Genomic DNA, 22,207 nt, shown 5'->3' on the forward strand with positions numbered 1-22,207 from the left:
AAGACAAAGAAAAATTTTTAAAAGCAGCAAGGGAAAAATGACAAATAAATACAAGGGAACTCCCATAAGGTTAACAGCTGATTTCTCAGCAGAAACTCTACAAGCCAGAAGGGAGTGGCATGATATACTTAAAGTGATGAAAGGGAAGAACCTACAACAAGATTACTCTACCCAGCAAGTATCTCATTCAGATTCGATGGAGAAATCAAAAGCTTTACAGACAAGCAAAAGCTAAGAGAACTCAGCACCACCAAACCAACTCTACAACAAATGCTAAAGGAACTTCTCTAAGTGGGAAACACAAGAGAAGAAAAGGACCTTAAAAAAAAAACCCAAAACAATTAAAAAATGGTAATAGGAACATACATATCAATACTTACCTTAAATGTGAATGGATTAAATGATCCAACCAAAAGACACAGGCTCACTGAATGGATACAAAAACAAAACCCATATATATGCTGTCTACAAGAGACCCACTTCAGACCTCGGGACACGTTCAGACTGAAAGTGAGAGGATGGAAAAAGATATTCCATGCAAATGGAAGTAAAAGAAAGCTGGAGTAGCAATACTCATATCACATAAAATAGACTTTAAAATAAAGAATGTTACAAGAGACAAGGAAGGACACTACATAATGATCAGGGGATCAATCCAAGAAGAAGATATAACAATTATAAATATATATGCACCTAACACAGGAGCACCTCAATACATAAGGCAACTGCTAACAGCCATAAAAGAGGAAATCGACAGTAACAAAATAATCGTGGGGGACTTTAACATCTCACTTATGCCAATGGACAGATCATCCAAAATGAAAAGAAATAAGGAAACAGAAGCTTTAAATGACACAATAGACCAGATAGATTTAATTAATATTTATAGGACATTCCATCCAAAACAGCAGATTACACTTTCTTCTCAAGTGCACATGGAACATTCTCTAGGATAGATCACATCTTGGGTCACAAATCAAGCCTCAGTAAATTTCAGAAAATTGAAATCATATCAAGCATCTTTTCTGACCACAATGCTATGAGATTAGAAATCAATTACAGGGAAAAAAACGTAAAAAACACAAACACATGGAGGCTAAACAATACGTTACTAAATAACCAAGAGATCATTGAAGAAATCCTCAACAAAATACTAGCAAACAAAATGCAACAGCACATTAAAAGGATCATACACCATGATCAAGTGGGATTTACCCCAGGGATGCAAGGATTCTTCAGTATATGCAAATCAATCTATATGATACACCATATTAACAAATTGAAGAATAAAAACCATATGATCAAAAAAAAAAAAAAAAAAACCATATGATCATCTCAATAGATGCATGAAAAGCTTTTGACAAAATTCAACACCCATTTATGATAAAAACTCTCCAGAAAGTGGGCATAGAGGGAACCTACCTCAACGTAATAAAGCCCATATACGACAAACCCACAGCAAACATCATTGTCAATGGTGAAAAACTGAAAGCATTTCCTCTAAGATCAGGAACAAGACAAGGATGTCCACTCTCACCACTATTATTCAACATAGTTTTGGAAGTCCTAGCCATGGCAATCAAAGAAGAAAAAGAAATAAAAGGAATACAAATTGGAAAAGAAGAAGTAAAACTGTCACTGTTTGCAGATGACATGATACTATACATAGAGAATCCTAAAGATGTCACCAGAAAACTACTAGAGCTAATCAGTGAATTTGGTAAAGTTGCAGGATACAAAATTAATGCACAGAAATCTCTTGCATTCCTATACACTAATGATGAAAAATCTGAAAGAGAAATTAAGGAAACACTCCCATTTACCACTGCAACAAAACAAATAAAATACCTAGGAATAAAGCTACCTAGGGAGACAAAAGACCTGTATGCAGAAAACTATAAGACACTGATGAAAGAAATTAAAGATGATACCAACGGAGAGATATACCATGTTCTTGGATTGGAAGAATCAATACTGTGAAAATGACTATACTACCCAAAGCAATCTACAGATTCAATGCAATCCCTATCAAATTACCAATGGCAGTTTTTACGGAACTAGAACAAAAAATCTTAAAATTTGTATGAAGACACAAAAGACTCCAAATAGCTAAAGCAGTCTTGATGGAAAAAAACAGAGCTGGAGGAATCAGACTACCTGACTTCAGACTATACTATAAAGCTACAGTAATCAAGACAATATGGTACTGGCACAAAAACAGAAATACAGATCAATGGAACAAGATAGAAAGCCCAGAGATAAACCCACGCACCTATGGTCAACTAATCTATGCCAAAGGAGGCAAGGATATACAATAGAGAAAATATAGCCTCTTCAATAAGTGGTTCTGGGAAAAGCAGACAGCTACATGTAAAAGAATGAAATTAGAACACTCTCTAACACCATACACAAAAATAAACTCAAAATGGATTTGAGACCTAAATGTAAGATCGGACACTATAAAACTCTTAGAGGAAAACATAGGAAGAACACTCTTTGACATAAATCACAGCAAGATCTTTTTTGATCCACTTCCTAGAGTAATGGAAATAAAAACAAAAATAAACAAATGGGACCTAATGAAACTTCAAAGCTTTTGCACAGCAAAGGAAACCATAAACAAGACGAAAAGACAACCCTCAGAATGGGAGAAAATATTTGCAAATGAAGCAACCGACAAAGGATTAATCTCCAAAATATATTAACAGCTCATGCAGCTCAATATTAAGAAAACAAACAACCCAATCCAAAAATGGGCAGAAGACCTAAATAGACATTTCTCCAAAAAAGACATACAGATGGCCAAGAGGCACATGAAAAGCTGCTCAACATCACTAATTATTAAAGAAATGCAAAACAAAACTACAATTAGGTATCACCTCACACCGGTTAGAATGGGCATCATCAGAAACTCTACAAACAACGAATGCTGGAGAGGGTGTGAGGAAAGGGAACCCTCTTGCACTGCTGGTGGGAATGTAAACTGATACAGCCACTATGGAGAACAGTATTGGAGGTTCCTTAAATAATAAAAATAGAATTACCATATGACCCAGCAATCCCACTACTGGGCATATACCCAGAGAAAACCATAATTCAAAAAGACACATGCACCCCAATGTTCATTGCAGCACTATTCACAGTAGCTATGTCATGGAAGTAACCTAAATGCCCATTGACAGATGAAAGGACAAAGAAGTTGTGGTACGTATATACAATGGAATATTACTCAGAGATAAAAAAAGAACGAAAATTGGGTCATATGTAGAGGTGTGGATGGACCTAGAGACTGTCATACAGAGTGAAGTAAGTCAGAAAGAGAAAAACAAATATTGTATATTAATGCATATATGTGCACTAGAAAAATGGTACCGATGAACCAGTTTGCAAGGCAGAAATAGAGACACAGATGTAGAGAACAAATGTATGGACACCAAGCAGGGAAGGCGGGGCAGGGCGGGGGTCAGTGGTGGTGAGATGAATTGGGAGATTGGGATTGACCTATATACACTAATATGTATAAAATAGATAACTAATAAGAACCTGCTGTATAAAAAATAAATTTTAATAATTCAAAAATAAAAAAAATATTTGCAATGCATATGCAAAGAGCTAATTTTCATAATATTAAAAAGTAGTTGTAAATCAATAAGTAAAGATAAATAATCTATTGGCAAAAAATAGTAACAGATAATTAACAAAAAAGGAAATAAACATACAAAAAGGTGCCTAGGGATTCCCTGGTGGCGCAGTGGTTGAGAGTCCGCCTGCCGATGCAGGGGACACGGGTTCATGCCCCGGTCCGGGAAGATCCCACATGCCGCGGAGTGGCTGGGCCCGTGAGCCGTGGCCTCTGGGCCTGCGCGTCCGGAGCCTGTGCTCCGCAACGGGAGGGGCCGCGACAGTGAGAGGCCCGCGTACCGCAAAAAAAAAAAAAAAAAAAGGTGCCTAGCCTACCTTAAAATAAATTTGTAAATATACAAGATACATTTATCACTTCTCAGGTTGACAAGGATAAAAAATGTGACATGTATGGGAATAGAGGCACCCTTAGGCAGTTTTGGTGAGGGTACAAATCCATACAACTGGTGGGGCAATTAGGCAATATCAATATTTAAAATACTCAAACCTCTTTATCCATCAATTCAACTCTTAGGAATTTCTCCTACATATATATATTCATACTTGTGTACAATGACATATATATGAGGTTCGTGTCAGCATTATTATTCACAGCAAAAAAAACTGTAATTAACTAAATTTACATATAACTAAATAACCGAATGTGACATTGAAGATAAATTGTGTTGTAGCTCTATCAAAGAAGACTGTACAGCCATCAAAGAAAATTATATACACAAGATATATTCATATTATTAAATAAAACAGGATAAGAAGTGTCTGTAATATGTTTCCATTTGTGAAGAAAAATATATCACTTTATTTATGCCTCCTATGCCGAATCAATTCTGAAAGATACACAGGGAAGGAAAACGGCAGACAAGGGTAAGAAAGAGACATACTACATACCTTCTTCTGCCTTTGGAATTTTGTACCATGTATATGTGTGCCTACTTTTAAAAAAAGCAATTACTTTTAGTTATTGAAATAAATGCCTCCATCAAAAGACCTCATCCCTGCTCCTCCAACCTTTCCCCTCAATCCAATCCAGTCCACCCACCTGCACCTCTGCTAGAGGTAGATTGCATTTCTTACTGACAAATGAACTCCATGGCCCATGCATCTACTGGTAAGTTTCTCTCCTACACACACTCCTTTCACCCACAGCCTGCCCTTAGACATTCAACTCCAATGTCTCTCCACCCAGGAGCCTTCTCTGACCATCCATCGATGCTTTTTCCCCTCAAGAATGGGATGTTGGGCTTCCCTGGTGGCGCAGTGGTTGAGAGTCCGCCTGCCGATGCAGGGGACACGGGTTCGTGTCCCGGTCCCAGAAGATCCCACATGCCGCAGAGCGGCTGGGCCCGTGAGCCATGGCCGCTGAGCCTGCGCGTCCGGAGCCTGTGCTCCGCAATGGGAGAGGCCACAACAGTGAGAGGCCCACGTACCGCAAAAAAAAAAAGAATGGGATGTTTGTGACCTGGGCCTCACAACTGAATAAATAATTCCATTGCTGGCTCTTAGTTTGTGTGGATTAGTCTTCTTTTGGAAACCAGATAGTGAAGCCTCTTGAAAGTAGGAAGGCAACATGACTAAAATATCTTTGTACCCTTGACACTGCCCAGCTTAGGACTAAGCACAGATTGATGGCTCACCATGCCAGATGGGTGAAGGACTGGATGCTGGAGGAAGGACCAAGTAGTAACTTCAGAGATACTGAGGCCAAGAATTTTTTGGCTAGGAGACCACTTTTACCAGGGAAAGACTCTCAAGGAAATTCAGAAATTTTGAGATATTGGAGTCATATCACGATATCCACAGACAGCCAAGCAGGTAACATAATGTCTAAATCAATAGTCGAGGTGTAGGAGTGATGGATCCTGGGGCTGGTTGGAAAACACCTGTCATTCCTAAAAGTTAGCAAAATCCAGGTTTAAAAAAAAACAAACTCCTCAGGTAAACAGCATATATCCAGAGTAGATACAGAGCATATATCCTTAGTTGGAAGTGGCCACTTATCTCTGTAGGAAGTCATCTTCCTGAGCAAGTGGAATGCTGTCACATGGGTAGAGGTGCTTTGGAACACAAAACTTTGGATAGTCCTCCAGAAGTGACCCAGATTCATGTGCCTCCATTGAAGGCAGTGTTTACATTCTCTTCCCACCACACAGAATAGAGGCTTCCCTTCCGCCACATATTTAAATTTAAAGATGCTGCCACCTTGGCCTTTCCCTGCCACATCAACTATGGTCCCCTTCATGCACCTCTGGTTTCCCATCACCCACTGCTGTAACATCAAAGTTCTCCATTCCCGAGCCATACCAGACTCTGCTGTCCCTAAACTCATGTGTGCTTCGCACATATATTTCCAGTACAGGTGGAGGAGTTTATAGAGCTTCCTCTGTCCCAGCCACTCTTCCTCAGTTTTCGGGGGATGGGTGACCAGACAACTGTTGCGAAGGAAGAGCCGAGCTGTCAGGCTGGTGGAGGGTGTGGAGAATGAAGACAAAGTGGGAGCACAGACACTGCCTGTGAGCAGCGCCTTCAGTCCTTACAGACAACCAGACACCCTCATCTACAGGCTGAATCACCAGTGAGCTTCCCTAGACAGGTAAAGGTCTTTGACACCACACCTGCCTTGTGAAACAGGAGGGCTTTGTAATACAGTCTGGTGGCCTGGTTCTGTCATCTGTGAGGCGGAGGCCACAAGGCATAGCACTGGGAGTCATCAGGCACCAGGACCCTGAATGCCTACATATAGGGATGGTTGGTCTCCTTATGCTAATGAGGTTTAGACCATGCTGAGCCTGACTTCTGTTCTGTGGGATTTGGGGTATCCCTTATATACCTATGGCTCCATCTTCGTTATTATCCTAATTATCTGGCAAGTGAAAAAGAGTTACCATGGATTAACACTGGAACCTAAAAGGAGCTGCTGCCTGGTAGGGAAACACTATGACCATGGCTGAACTAATCAAGCCTCAGATAAGATACATTCAATTACTCTTTATAGTAATTCTCTTTCTCAGAGCCTAGAAATAATTCTTTGCCAGGCCATCCCTGCAGTGTACTCTAATTGAAAAATCAAGAACCTCTCTATCTGGCTTGGGTTGAGTCCTAGGTAAAATGGAATCTACCTCACTGGATCTCTTCTGACCTCCCAAAATGGGGGATTTTTCTGATTGGTGGACTTAGTAAGCAAAAGCCCTTGGCTGAGAACCACTAACCATTTAATCAGTTCCATTATTCCTCCTGTGTCACACTAAATCCCCTGAAAATATTGTCCTGGGAAAGGGGACAGGAGGTATGGAATGTGGAGAGCCCTGAAGTAAGCACACAATAAATAGAAAAATGAAATATTCAGGTGAAAGGGTGGAGTACAGGAAGGCAATATAGGACAGTGTATAACATACAGACAGATACACAGAAACAGACTGGGAAATGTATATTTCCTTTGTTTCACTTTAGACATGAAAAAGAAAATCGTGTCCCAGCTTCACATTCTCTTTGACCTTTAAGCGTCACCGAAAAGTCTGACAAAGGGCGAGAGATGCAGCATCAAGAGGTAAAGTCCCAGTCTCTGCTCTGACTCCCCTCCACTGTGGGTGAGATTCCCATTAACCCTGTCCCTCGATGACCCCCGGTGCCAGGAGCCAGGTGCTCTAACCACTGAAGGCTTCAGTTCTCCAAGTTGACAAAATCTGCCAGAAAACTGTTTTGGGTGGGAAATCAGAGTTGGGAATGTTCCAAAATTCTCTACCTTACCCCTGGGAATGAAGAGTGAGGAAGCAGGGAAGAAGTCCTTAATTGTGTCATTTACTAGTTTTATGTTTACTAGTTTCCACTTCCCTGTGGAAGTCACTTCATCTTTCAGTCTTGTTACCATGAAATGGGCATCTGATGATCCTGCCTCACTCACAGTGTAGTTGTGAAGATCAAATGACAGCAGGTCCAGGAGAGCACACCATACCTGGTTGAGTGGTACACAGACGTGCCTCACAGCACTAACTGTTGGGGTTTGCGGTCTCCTCTCATTCAGAGGCCTTCAGCTTCCTATAGGATGTCCCTGGGTCCACTCCTGCTCCATGTAACACTGTCTCCTGGTTTCTCAGCTAGGAGACTTTCCCGGGAAGAAGCTGGAAAGCCGTGGGAGCTGCTCTCTGTCATAAGAAGGTGATCTCCTGCTCTTTGCAGTCTCCCAACTCCCAGCCTGGTCTGTGATCATTTCTCTGCTTGGCCTGGGGCAGGGTTGGGGAGAAGGATAGTGGCTGAGAGGGAGCCAGACAGTGGAGCCTGGAGCACTGGTTGAGAGCGTTGCCAGGGCAGAGGGGGATCAGATATTTCAGGAGAGAGGAGTTTCCTAGTTCTGCTCTGTGCTAGGCTCACAGTGGCCCTGGAATTCAGAATTTCACTAGTGCATAGTTCATAAAAGACTCTACATGGGTTTGCACTCAGCCACAAGACAAGTTTTACAGTCAGGAGGATGGATAATTGAGTGAATAACTGTCATCATTTTCATATTCTCTTTACAACTACACCCTTTCAAGGGCAGCCCCCTGGACCCTGCTGACATTACCTCCTCTGGTTCTGTCTTCAGCGGGGCCAGTTCCTGGGACAGCCCTCAGACAGGAGCTTGTCATATATTATACCCTTCTTCTCTAGATCTCTAGAGAATGGGGATGGACTCTCAAGAGATGTTGTGTACACCCTTTAATTCCCAGAACACAGAATTCCCAAAAGGATCTCCTTTTCTACAGTTTAGAAATACTGAATGTCAGGCTGCGGCCTAAGCCCCAAAAGAGAATGACTCCAGGTTCTACCTGGTGATGTTCCTGGTGCCGCCCCATCGGCTAACCATTGGCTCCCCCATCTACCTGGTTCCTTCTCCTAGTTCAGCTTCTCAACACAGGTCAGCAGGGAACTCACCCACCTCCCAGTCTCTCAAGGCCCTGTGTTCCCAGCTGTTGTCTGAGACCTCGGCCAATAAGCCCCAGGCCCTCAGCCCAGCCCACCATAACTTGCCAAATGGCATTTCCCTAGGAAAAAAAAAAAAAAAAAGTACATGAGTAAACACCCAGCGGATGCAGGCCTCAGGGTTTACAGGACTAGGGGAGGGCAGGCACAATCTCCAGGCCACACACTTGCGAAGAGGCAGATGTCACTCCATCAGTAACAAACAGTTGCAATGTTTCCCTCCCAGCCGGGGCTGGCTTCCTCAGGAGGGGAGCATGCGGCAGCTCCTGTGTGCAGATTCCTGCTGCCAAACCTGCGATGTCATGGCTCTGGAGATTCAGCAGGTGGTGGTGGGTGAGAACACCCTGATCTCCCCCACTTCAAGGAGGCCGTCACAGGGCTGCTCTTACCTAGAGATTTTGTCTGCGTCTAAAGTGTCTTCTGAGCAGAGTCTGGAGCATCGTTCCCCACACTCCAAAGACCTTTCACTTCCATCTGCAATCCTCACAGTGTCGGAGAAATCCTTAACCCAGTCATCTGCCCGGTCAACAGGCGCAGCTAGCATCCGTGATTACTGGGCTGAACACCTCAAGCTAAGGCAGGGATTTCAAGTACCAGAGGTGCCCAGGGGCCCAGAGACTATGTTTTCTTCAAGGTTTGAGGAACCTAAGGTTTCAGTGAACCTGCAGGAGATGATGCAAAGCAACCCCAACCTTCTCTATGGGAACCAAGGCCAGCAGCCCTTGAATTCTCAAGTCTCTCTGCGGACCCTGAACCGAGAAATCACAGCCCTGACACATGCTATGGCCTTACATATGGTCACTGTCCTCTCTGCCCACCTGTTATTCCTCAGTACTGAAGTCCGGAGGCTTCTTGAGGTACATGTAAAAGGACTGATGCACTTCCAGAGGTGGGGGCTCCCCAGACGTGTGGAAGAGTCCCTGAGGCAGCTTATACCAGATCCGCCATTATTTTACCACCCTGTACATAACCAACCAGTCTCTTTCATCCAGAATGATACTTCTCAGTTCTCTATTGAGAAATTTGGGACCGTTTCATACCAGAACTGGGGTTCACGTATGGCCGGCCGGCCAGCCCAGCCAGGCCTTCTGGGTTTCTAAGTGGTCCATTATGGACCCAGAACAAAGACACTACTACCAGCAAATCCCAGACAATGTGGCTCTAGCCTTGCCCTCTCCAGCCCTTAAAGAATTAAGTGGCCTTTATCTAATGCCTGGGCAACAGGCTAACGACTCAGTGGGCCATATGCAGCCGAAATATAGCCAGCTATTCTGTGGCCTCCCTTCTCTGCACAGTGAGTCCCAGGTTGACACTTTCTTGGGTTCTCAAGGCCTCTCCATGAATGGGAGCATGTCCAAGCCCCCCTTGAAGCATCCTTTTCTCTTCAAGGAGCTCTGCTTCCTCCCTCTGATGCCTAAAACTCCACTCCAGTCAGCTCCACCCTCTTCTCCATCTTCCCCAAATTGGATTGCTCCACCTGAGCACCAACAAGCTCAGATCAATATCCCGTTTCTGACCCTGGATGAGTGTGAAGCCTTGGAGTGGCACCTGCTGCAGAGGCAGCTCCAGCTTCAGTGGGGCTTGCCAGATGTTTTCCAGAGAAATCAGCACACCCAGAGCCCCATGCAGTATAAGCCCTGTGACAAAGCCCAATCTTCTGAGACTGTGACAACTTCCTGGCCAGGGCAGCCCATCTCAGTCCTCACAAGAGAACTACTCTTGTTCCCAGAGCATGCCAGGAGGCTGCTGGAATTCCACCTCCAGTGACAGTTGATTCACCATCGCTGGGGCCTGCCCCAGAAGATCCAGCAGTCCATCCATTTGCTCCGGTCCCCTGCTGACGAGCAGACTCTCTCCTGGAGCAGCACAGCCCTAGACAATGTGAACGTCCCCCACCCTACAGCTCTAGAGGGCATTGGCGTTGGCAACCCATTCCCAGCCATCAAGGACCCAGTGTCAGTCCCTATGCCGCACTTGTCTGACCAGGCCAAGGCAATATTGCAGAGCCACATCGACTCCAAATGTGGGCAGATTCACCAGGGCAAGGTTCCTGTCTGTGTATGTGTCTCCTGGGAGTGCAGAATTCCTGGGGTCCTGGAATTGGCTCCCTTTACCTGCACCCCAGAAAGCAAGCCCCTAGAACAACAGAAAATTACACCCTGGATGCCAACAGCCCTTGACCAGCAGCAGCAAGCCTCACCAGATGCTAACACTGAACATCCTAAGCTGCCCCAAGCCCTGTCCGAGGGAGCCATTGAAAAACTGGAGACAACTTTACGGCACAAGTATCTGGCCTTCTTGTCAGGGATGCCTGTTCTTTATTATGTGGCTCTCTCCATGGCCATGGCCCCAGCAATAACTTCCCAAGCTATGAAAACAGAGATGGTGCCTGGCCTGTCGAATTCCAGTAGAACCTCTGACTCAGATGACCTTACCTGAAGAGCAGGGTCTAAGTCCTGGGCCAGGCTTTCAAGATGCCAACGAGACTTGTGCAGACATTGCAGGTGAATTCCAGGCTGAAGTGCAGATGGAAGGAATAATCAAGATGGTGCCTCTAAAAAGCCAGACAGAGCCTGCGAAGCCCTACTCACTCGGGGAACCCATCTTGGCCAGACTAAATTTCCATCTGAGAAAGAAGATCCTAGAGACACAATTGGGAATTCCCCTAAAGGCAAGGGAGTCCAGGGAACAAACTGTAGCAATGCCAGAGAACATATGGACACAGGAGTCTCTTGGGAGTCTAAACAACCACGGATAAACACTGCTCCAGGAACTCCCCATCCCACCAGATATGCCACGTGCCCTGGATCCAGAATGGCTCCACCTCAAACAACAACTGGCCACTGAGTTAAAGGCAGTGCATCAGAAACAGAAGCAACACAACTGGGCCTCCAAGATCTCATAACCCAGTGGGGACATGACAGAGACCCAGGTGCTTTGTGTTCAGCTGGAGGCCAGTGTGAACAACCCCAGCCTAGAGGAGCCCCAAAGCCCTGACAAGAGCAAGGACTCAGCCCAAGACCCCACACTGGCAGAAAAGAGAGAGGAGCCAGGCAAACCCAAAATGGCAGGGGACCACGGAGAAGGAGATGCCGGGTTTGCAGTCTCCTCCACAAGAGAAAAAAGCCACTCTGCTGAAGCCCAGAGACCAGAAGGGATGCTTCTGAACAAGACACCCTGCAGCCCCTGGCAACAGAGACATCGCTATCACCTTGGTGCTCCCTGTCAGCACAGTCCCCAGCATCACCCTCAGCTTAAATTCCCAGAGATACCTCCTGGAGTCCCTGGGGGGAAAGACTCTGAGAAGAATGACCTGCAAGACAGTCAAGCCAAGCTCAATGTCATCCTCAAACCAGCAAGGGTTCCTGAGAATGTCCAGCCTGTGGTGCCCCAGGCATCATAGGGCCAGCCTTTCCTGGGCCAACTCACTCCGGGTAAGCCATTGCAGGGCCAAACTTTACAAGGTCAGGTTTTGCAGGGGCAGGTGATGCCAGGCTATACTCGCAAGAGGCCCAGCCTTCCAGAATCTGGCTTGAGAAATAAGATGAAATCTTTTCTACACTGTATTAACCCCAAAACCAAAGGCAAAGGGCATGAGGAATCCATGTCCTCTACATGTGAGAAAGTGGCTAACACAAGAAAAGAAAATGTAACAAAGAGCCTGGCTCCAGCCAAAAGTCCCAAGGGGCGAACTAAGACAGAGAAGACAAGAGGGGACCCAAAGGCCCAATTTCTGCCTACTGAGAAGCAGGTGGGCCTGACCTTCTTGGATGGTCCCCATTCCCCAGACAGTAAGCTCCGGCACCGCTCCCACTCCCATCAACTCCACTCTGCCTCAGTCCTGGGCATCCCCCGCCGCTGCCCTCGGCACTGTCCTCAAGTGGCTTGTGCCATCCAACCAGGGGACCCACCCTCACTCTCACCTCTCACCTCAGATGGAAACATTGGTCTGCTCAAGAAGACCCAGCGCATTCGAAAGACTCTGTAGTCTCCTCAACGTCTGCATCCCTTGAAGAGGACTGCTACTGCCATTTTCATTAATGTACAGGAGGGCAGAATGCCACCCAAAATATATTCTATATCTCTAAGCAGAGAGGTGTCTGTCTGCTCCTCCTCTCTACTGTGGTGTGTTCAGGGAAGGCATAAGGGAGGTAAATGTCCTTCTTATCTAGGGAAGGAGTTTTAACTCACACTTAAGCTGGGTCGCACTCCACACAACAACACCCCCTCCCCGGACTGTGGATAAAGGAACTGGAGCAGAGAAGGAAGGCCCTTGTCTAAGGTACACTGAAGGTAAAGGTCAGGCTTGACTTCTATTATGGTGTCCTTGGGCCCAGAGGAGCAATGTGGACATGAGGATAGTACTGTCAAGAAGGAGAGGCCAGGAATCCCACAGGCAAAATTCACTGATGACTTCTATATATGCCCACAATCTGGAGGGGAGTGCCAGTTTTCCAACCTTGAGGAGGCGCTTTGTTTACCAACAGCATATAGCTAATATGACTAACATCAAAAGCAAATGGTAGAATCTCCCCTTTCTGCTCCCTTTTGGTTATTGGTTAGAGCTTTCTGAAGAACTCACCTAGGAGGCTGCTGTAGCTCTCTTGCCTATATCCCACTTCCACTGCCTAACAGCTGCATGGAATGAATGACACCTGGAATGAAGATCACAGTAGGACATGGAGAGGGGCTTGTCCCCCACACCCAAGGGTAGGCAGGGACAGAAGCAGAGAGGAAGACCATGTAGATGGGGGTCTGAGTCCCTGAGATAGAAGTTGACATGTTCCTGGGACTTCCCTGGTGGTCCAGTGGGTAAGACTCCGCACTTCCAATGCAGGGGGCCCAGGTTCAATCCCTGGTCGGGGAATTAGATCCTGCATGCTGCAAGTAAGAGTCTGCATGCCGCAACTAAGACGTCCGCATGCCACAACTAAGAAACCCGCATGCTGCCACGAAGATCCCGTGTGCCGCGGCTAAGATCCAGCACAGCCAAAATAAATAAATAAATATTTTTTAAAAAAGAAGCTGACATGTTCCTGAAGAAGGTATGATAAGAGAAAAGGCTGGTTTGCTATGTACTCAAAAGAAGTTGAGCCAGGAAGCCACCCGATACCCAAGCGCTTTTAGAGGATGGAGAGGAATAAACTGAGTTTTAGTCTGTTGTCCATCATGTGATGAAAAGCAGTGAGTTGAGCCTTATTGTCCAAAGGAAATGCAAATTAATTCAAAATTTCTGAATACTCACCCTCCACCCAACAAATCAGTTTCCCAATGTCAGGGATTGGTGTAACTATAAATCCATGTTTTTGCTCAGCCCAAACATGAAGTCAGTCACTGTGTTCTAATCTCAATATATCTCAATTTTGCCCCCTTTCTCCTGTGTTTACTGCCTCTGCTTGTTAGGTTTCTCATCCAAAGGTATCTCATTCTTGCCTGAGTAATACAATAGTGTATTATATATCCAGGACTTAGGATAGTGGCTGGTGCATAATAATACCTTAATAGTACTTGAATCCAAAGTCGGGGCTGGGGAGGCAGACAAATCATTACATTCGTATGATGAGTGCTATGGAATAGGGAATACTGCCACAGGATTACTGGGGTACTCAGCTGATGAGGACCCCAGAAGGGTCACAATAAAAAGAACCTTGATTATGCTGTACACCTTAAACTTATACAGTGCCGAATGTCAATTATATCTCAAAACTGGAAGAAAGGGGAATTCCCTGGCGGTCCAGGGGTTAGGACTCCACACTTGCACTGCAGAGGGCACAGGTTCAATCCTTGGTCAGGGAACTAAGATCCCACAAGCCGCTCGGCATGGCCAAAAAAAACTGGAAGAAAAAAACTTTAAAAAAAAAAAACCTTGAGGGCTTCCCTGGTGGTGCAGTGGTTGAGAGTCCGCCTGCCGATGCAGGGAACGCGGGTTCATGCCCCGGTCCGGGAGGATCCCACATGCCGCAGAGCGGCTGGGCCCGTGAGCCATGGCCGCTGCGCCTGCGCATCCAGAGCCTGTGCTCCGCAACGGGAGAGGCCACAACAGTGAGAGGCCCGCGTACCGCAAAAAAAAAAAAAAAAAACTTGAGATGTGTCTTATAGTCAATTAAAATATTTGCTTACTTACTATATGCAAGGTACTACAGTAAACACAACAAAGACACAGGACTTACACCACAGAGCTCATGATTTGATGTGATAGACAGTCTCACCTGCCCAAATTGTCTAATCAACATAAATACTTGAATGTCCAAAATTCACCTCTATAGAACAGTGAACTCCTGATTCCCTATTCCAACCATCATCTAATTACACATACATGCTCCAGTCACAGTATTCACAACATCAGTTAATAGCAACTCCATCTTTCCAGGAGTTGGTGTCATCCTTCACATTTTTTTTCTAACCATCCACATCCAATCCATCCTGTTGTCTCTACCTTATGAAATGAATTCAGAACATGACCACTTCTCACTCTCTCTGCTGCCATGATTACTGCAGTAGTATCATGACTAATCTCCCAGCTTCTGCCTGAGACCCTACTTCCAACAGTCTTTTCTCAACAAAGAAGCTTGATGGTCCTCAGGGAAGGTCCTGGCTGTAGATGATTAGATAGAAAGATAGATTACATGATGATGATAATGATGATGAAGAAATGGAGGAAGGGGTGAGGGAGGGGAGGGGAAAAATGAGGGGGAGGGGAGGGGGAGGAGAAGAATTAGGAGAATAAGAGTAAGATAGATAGATAAATAGATAGATAGATAGATAGATAAATGGAGATGTAAAACCATGAGACTGGATAAGATCACCAAGGCAATGACTGCAAATGAAGAACAGATCTAGGACCAGGCTTTGGGACACCCCAACATTAAGAAATTGGAGAAAAAAGTGGGAACCAATAAGCAGAGACTGAGAAGTAGTAGCCAGTGAGGTAGGAGGAGAACCAGGAGAGTGTGGCATACTAGAAGCCAAGAGAGGAAGGTGTTTCAAGAAGAAAGTGATCAACTGCATGAAAAGTTGCCAATCCGCCAAGTAAGATGAGGACTCAGAGTTGATTATTAGATTTAACGACACAGAGATCATTCATAGCCTTGAGAAGACTAGACTAAGGTCAGAGATGGAGGTAAAGGCATAACTGGAGTGGATCCAAGTCAGAGAGGAAGAGCAACTGGTGATAGCAAGTGTAATCAACTGCTTTAGGGAGTTTTGTTCCACAGAGGTGCAGAAAAATGAGGAGATAGCATCAAGATGGCTTTTTTTTTTTTTTTTTTTTTTTTTTTTGCGGTACGCAGGCCTCTCACAGCTGTGGCCTCCCCCGTCGCGGAGCCCAGGCTCCGGACGCGCAGGCCCAGCGGCCATGGCTCATGGGCCCAGCCGCTCCGCGGCATGCGGGATCCTCCCGGACCAGGGTACGAACCCGCGTCCCCCGCATCGGCAGGCAGACTCTCAACCACTGTGCCACCAGGGAAGCCCCAAGAGGGCTTTTTAAAGGTAGGAGATATAGCTTGTTGGATGTTGATGGAAAAGAACCAGTCAAGAGGAATAAACTGATGATGCAAGAGAGAAAGGGGGAACTGCTAGAGCAATGTCATGGTGCAGAAGTAACAGAATAGGAGTGAGTCCCCAGGTTCAGGGGTTGGCCTTGGCTAAAATCAGTAATCAGTAATGAGGAGGGACTTTGTGTATCATGAAAAGAACGGTTTCCCTACAATTAAGAGAACAGGGCAGGGGCTTCCCTGGTGGCGCAGTGGTTGAGAGTCCACCTGCCGACGCAGGGGACACGGGTTTGTGTCCCGGTCCAGGAGGATACCACATGCCGCGGAGCGGCTGGGCCTGTGAGCCATGGCCACTGAGCCTGCGCGTCCAGAGCCTGTGCTCTGCAACGGGAGAGGCCACAGCAGTGAGAGGCCCGTGTAGTGCCAAAAAAAAAGAGAACAGGGCAAATACCTAAAGGGGTGAATGAGGAACTGGGAAGGATCGTGGCTGGGGGGAGGGCTGATACAGAAAGCCAAAGCCAGAGATGAAGAGGAATGCTGGAAGTTACCATGGCAAGAGGTTTTTTAGGGCCTAAGAAGTCAGTAGCAGCATGTGAGCCCAGGTGGGCAAAAAAAAAAATAGTTGAAGTTGGTGATCACATGTGTGAAGAGGGTGGTCTTGGAATATATGGGGAGAGATGTCAGAAAAAGCTCTACACCTCAATACATAAGGCAAATACTAACAGCCATAAAAGGGGAAATTGACAGTAACACATTCATAGTAGGGGACTTTAACACCCCACTTTCACCCATGGACAGATCATCCAAAATGAAAATAAATAAGGAAACACAAGCTTTAAATGATACATTAAACAAGATGGACTTAATTGATATTTATAGGACACTCCATCCAAAAACAACAGAATACACATTTTTCTCAAGTGCTCATGGAACATTCTCCAGGATAGATCATATCTTGGGTCACAAATCAAGCCTTGGTAAATTTAAGAAAATTGAAATTGTATCAAGTATCTTTTCTGACCACAACGCCATGAGACTAGATATCAATTACAGGAAAAGATCTGTAAAATATACAAACACATGGAGGCTAAACAATACACTACTTAATAATGAAGTGATCACTGAAGAAATCAAAGAGGAAATAAAAAAATACCTAGAAACAAATGACAATGGAGACACAACGACCCAAAACCTATGGGATGCAGCAAAAGCAGTCCTAAGGGGGAAGTTTATAGCAATACAAGCCCACCTTAAGAAGCAGGAAACATCTCGAATAAACAACCTAACCTTGCACCTCAAGCAATTAGAGAAAGAAGAACAAAAAAACCCCAAAGCTAGCAGAAGGAAAGAAATCATAAAAATCAGATCAGAAATAAATGAAAAAGAAATGAAGGAAACAATAGCAAAGATCAATAAAACTAAAAGCTGGTTCTTTGAGAAGATAAACAAAATAGATAAACCACTAGCCAGACTCATCAAGAAAAAAAGGGAGAAGACTCAAATCAATAGAATTAGAAATGAAAAAGGAGAAGTAACAACTGACACTGCAGAAATAAAAAAAATCATGAGAGATTACTACAAGCAACTCTATGCCAATAAAATGGACAATCTGGAAGAAATGGACAAATTCTTAGAAATGCACAACCTGCCAAGACTGAATCAGGAAGAAATAGAAAATATGAACAGACCAATCACAAGCACTGAAATTGAAACTGTGATTAAAAACCTTCCAACAAACAAAAGCCCAGGACCAGATAGCTTCACAGGTGAATTCTATCAAACGTTTAGAGAAGAGCTAACACCTATCCCTCTCAAACTCTTCCAAAATATAGCAGAGGGAGGAACACTCCCAAATTCCTTCTACGAAGCCACCATCACCTTGATACCAAAACCAGACAAGGATGTCACAAAGAAAGAAAACTACAGGCCAATATCACTGATGAACATAGATGCAAAAATCCTCAACAAAATACTAGCAAACAGAATCCAACAGCACATTAAAAGGATCATACACCATGATCAAGTGGGGTTTATTCCAGGAATGCAAGGATTCTTCAATATACGCAAATCTATCAATGTGATAAACCATATTAACAAATTGAAGGAGAAAAACCATATGATCATCTCAATAGATGCAGAGAAAGCTTTCGACAAAATTCAACACCCATTTATGATAAAAACCCTCCAGAAAGTAGGCATAGAGGGAACTTTCCTCAACATAATAAAAGCCATATATGACAAGCCCACAGCAAACATCATCCTCAATGGTGAAAAACTGAAAGCATTTCCACTAAGATCAGGAACAAGACAAGGTTGCCCACTCTCACCACTCTTATTCAACATAGTTTTGGAAGTTTTAGCCACAGCAATCAGAGAAGTAAAGGAAATAAAAGGAATCCAAATCGGACAAGAAGAAGTAAAGCTGTCACTGTTTGCAGATGACATGATACTATACATAGAGAATCCTAAAGATGCTACCAGAAAACTACTAGAGCTAATCAATGAATTTGGTAAAGTAGCAGGATACAAAATTAATGCACAGAAATCTCTGGCATTCCTATATACTAATGATGAAAAATCTGAAAGTGAAATCAAGAAAACACTCCCATTTACCATTGCAACAAAAAGAATAAAATATCTAGGAATAAACCTACCTAAGGATACGAAAGACCTGTATGCAGAAAATTATAAGACACTGATGAAAGAAATTAAAGATGATACAAATAGATGGAGAGATATACCATGTTCTTGGATGGGAAGAATCAACATTGTGAAAATGACTCTACTACCCAAAGCAATCTACAGATTCAATGCAATCCCTATCAAACTACCACTGGCATTTTTCACAGAACTAGAACAAAAAATTTCGCAATTTGTATGGAAACACAAAAGACCCCGAATAGCCAAAGCAATCTTTAGAACGAAAAAAGGAGCTGGAGGAATAAGGCTCCCTGACTTCCGACTATATTACAAAGCAACAGTAATCAAGACAGTATGGTACTGGCACAAAAACAGAAAGATAGATCAGTGGAACAGGATAGAAAGCCCAGAGATAAACCCACGCACATATGGACACCTCATCTTTGATAAAGGAGGCAGGAATGTACAGTGGAGAAAGGACAGCCTCTTCAATAAATGGTGCTGGGAAAACTGGACAGGTACATGTAAAAGTATGAGATTAGATCACTCCCTAACACCATACACAAAAATAAGCTCAAAATGGATTAAAGACCTAAATGTAAGGCCAGAAACTATCAAACTCTTAGAAGAAAACATAGGAAGAACACTCTATGACATAAATCACAGCAAGATCCTTTCTGACCCACCTCCTAGAGTAATGGAAATAAAAACAAAAATAAACAAATGGGACCTAATGAAACTTCAAAGCTTTTGCACAGCAAAGGAAACGATAACCAAGACCAAAAGACAACCCTCAGAATGGGAGAAAACATTTGCAAATGAAGCAACTGACAAAGGATTAATCTCCAAAATTTACAAGCAGCTCATGCAGCTCAATAACAAAAAAACAAACAACCCCATCCAAAAATGGGCAGAAGACCTAAACAGACATTTCTCCAAAGAAGATATACAGAATGCCAACAAACACATGAAAGAATGCTCAACATCATTAATCATTAGAGAAATGCAAATCAAAACTACAATGAGATATCATCTCACACCAGTCAGAATGGCCATCATCAAAAAATCTAGAAACAATAAATGCTGGAGAGGGTGTGGAGAAAAGGGGACACTCTTGCACTGCTGGTGGGAATGTGAATTGGTTCAGCCACTGTGGAGAACAGTATGGAGGTTCCTTAAAAAACTACAAATAGAATTACCATATGACCCAGCAATCCCACTACTGGGCATATACCCTGAGAAAACCAAAATTCAAAGAGAGTCATGTACCAAAATGTTCATTGCAGCTCTATTTACAATAGCCAGGACATGGAAACAACCTAAGCGCCCATCATCGGATGAATGGATAAAGAAGATGTGGCACATATACACAATGGAATATTACTCAGCCTTAAAAAGAAATGAAATTGAGCTATTTGTAATGAGATGGATAGACCTAGAATCTGTCATACAGAGTGAAGTAAGTCAGAAAGAAAAAGACAAATACCGTATGCTAACACATATATATGGAATTTAAGGGAAAAAAATGTCATGAAGAACCTAGGGGTAAGATAGGAATAAAGACGCAGACCTACTGGAGAACGGACTTAAGGATATGGGGAGGGGGAAGGGTGAGTTTTGACAGGGCGAGAGAGAGTCATGGACATATACACACTAACAAACGTAGTAAGGTAGATAGCTGGGGGGAAGCAGCCGCAAGGCACAGGGATATTAGCTCGGTGCTTTGGAACAGCCTGGAAGGGTGGGATGGGGAGAGTGGGAGGAGGGGAGGCGCAGGAGGGAGGACATATGGGAGCATATGTATGTGTATGGCTGATTCACTTTGTTGTGGAGCAGAGGCTGACACACCATTGTGAAGCAATTGTACCCCAATAAAGATGTTTAAAAAAAAAAAAAAAAAAAAAAGAAGCAGGAAACATCTCGAATAAACAACCTCACCTTGCACCTCAAGCAATTAGAGAAAGAAGAACAAAAAAGCCCCAAAGCTAGCAGAAGGAAAGAAATCATAAAAATCAGATCAGAAATAAATGAAAAAGAAATGAAGGAAACGATAGCAAAGATCAATAAAACTAAAAGCTGGTTCTTTGAGAAGATAAACAAAATAGATAAACCACTAGCCAGACTCATCAAGAAAAAAAGGGAGAAGACTCAAATCAATAGAATTAGAAATGAGAAAGGAGAAATAACAACTGACACTGCAGAAATAAAAATAATAATGAGAGATTACTACAAGCAACTCTATGCCAATAAAATGGACAATCTGGAAGAAATGGACAAATTCTTAGAAATGCACAACCTGCCAAGACTTAATCAGGAAGAAATAGAAAATATGAACAGACCAATCACAAGCACTGAAATTGAAACTGTGATTAAAAATCTTCCAACAAACAAAAGCCCAGGACCAGATGGCTTCACAGGTGAATTCTATCAAACGTTTAGAGAAGAGCTAACACCTATCCTTCTCGAACTCTTCCAAAATATAGCAGAGGGAGGAACACTCCCAAATTCCTTCTACGAGGCCACCATCACCTTGATACCAAAACCAGACAAGGATGTCACAAAGAAAGAAAACTACAGGCCAATATCACTGATGAACATAGATGCAAAAATCCTCAACAAAATACTAGCAAACAGAATCCAACAGCACATTAAAAGGATCATACACCATGATCAAGTGGGGTTTATTCCAGGAATGCAAGGATTCTTCAATATACGCAAATCTATCAATGTGATAAACCATATTAACAAATTGAAGGAGAAAAACCATATGATCATCTCAATAGATGCAGAGAAAGCTTTCGACAAAATTCAACACCCATTTATGATAAAAACCCTCCAGAAAGTAGGCATAGAGGGAACTTTCCTCAACATAATAAAAGCCATATATGACAAGCCCACAGCAAACATCATCCTCAATGGTGAAAAACTGAAAGCATTTCCACTAAGATCAGGAACAAGACAAGGTTGCCCACTCTCACCACTCTTATTCAACATAGTTTTGGAAGTTTTAGCCACAGCAATCAGAGAAGAAAAGGAAATAAAAGGAATCCAAATCGGACAAGAAGAAGTAAAGCTGTCACTGTTTGCAGATGACATGATACTATACATAGAGAATCCTAAAGATGCTACCAGAAAACTACTAGAGCTAATCAATGAATTTGGTAAAGTAGCAGGATACAAAATTAATGCACAGAAATCTCTGGCATTCCTATATACTAATGATGAAAAATCTGAAAGTGAAATCAAGAAAACACTCCCATTTACCATTGCAACAAAAAGAATAAAATATCTAGGAATAAACCTACCTAAGGATACGAAAGACCTGTATACAGAAAATTATAAGACACTGATGAAAGAAATTAAAGATGATACAAATAGATGGAGAGATATACCATGTTCTTGGATGGGAAGAATCAACATTGTGAAAATGACTCTACTACCCAAAGCAATCTACAGATTCAATGCAATCCCTATCAAAC

At 43.5% G+C, this 22,207-nt stretch overlaps 1 protein-coding gene across 1 annotated transcript; it reads left to right on the top strand.

Annotated features, from left to right (window-relative positions):
* The first annotated feature begins 6,419 nt into the window (after positions 1-6,419).
* Positions 6,420-12,583, top strand: LOC136125024 (protein SPATA31F1-like). Its single transcript, XM_065879875.1, is given in 6 exon segments — positions 6,420-6,563; positions 7,141-7,186; positions 7,734-7,794; positions 8,822-9,656; positions 9,658-10,988; positions 10,990-12,583. Coding segments are annotated over 6 exon segments (4,011 nt in total).
* Positions 12,584-22,207: the final 9,624 nt, after the last annotated feature.

The sequence above is a fragment of the Phocoena phocoena genome, chromosome 6 (genome assembly GCF_963924675.1).
Source record: "Phocoena phocoena chromosome 6, mPhoPho1.1, whole genome shotgun sequence".
NCBI lineage: Eukaryota > Metazoa > Chordata > Mammalia > Artiodactyla > Phocoenidae > Phocoena > Phocoena phocoena.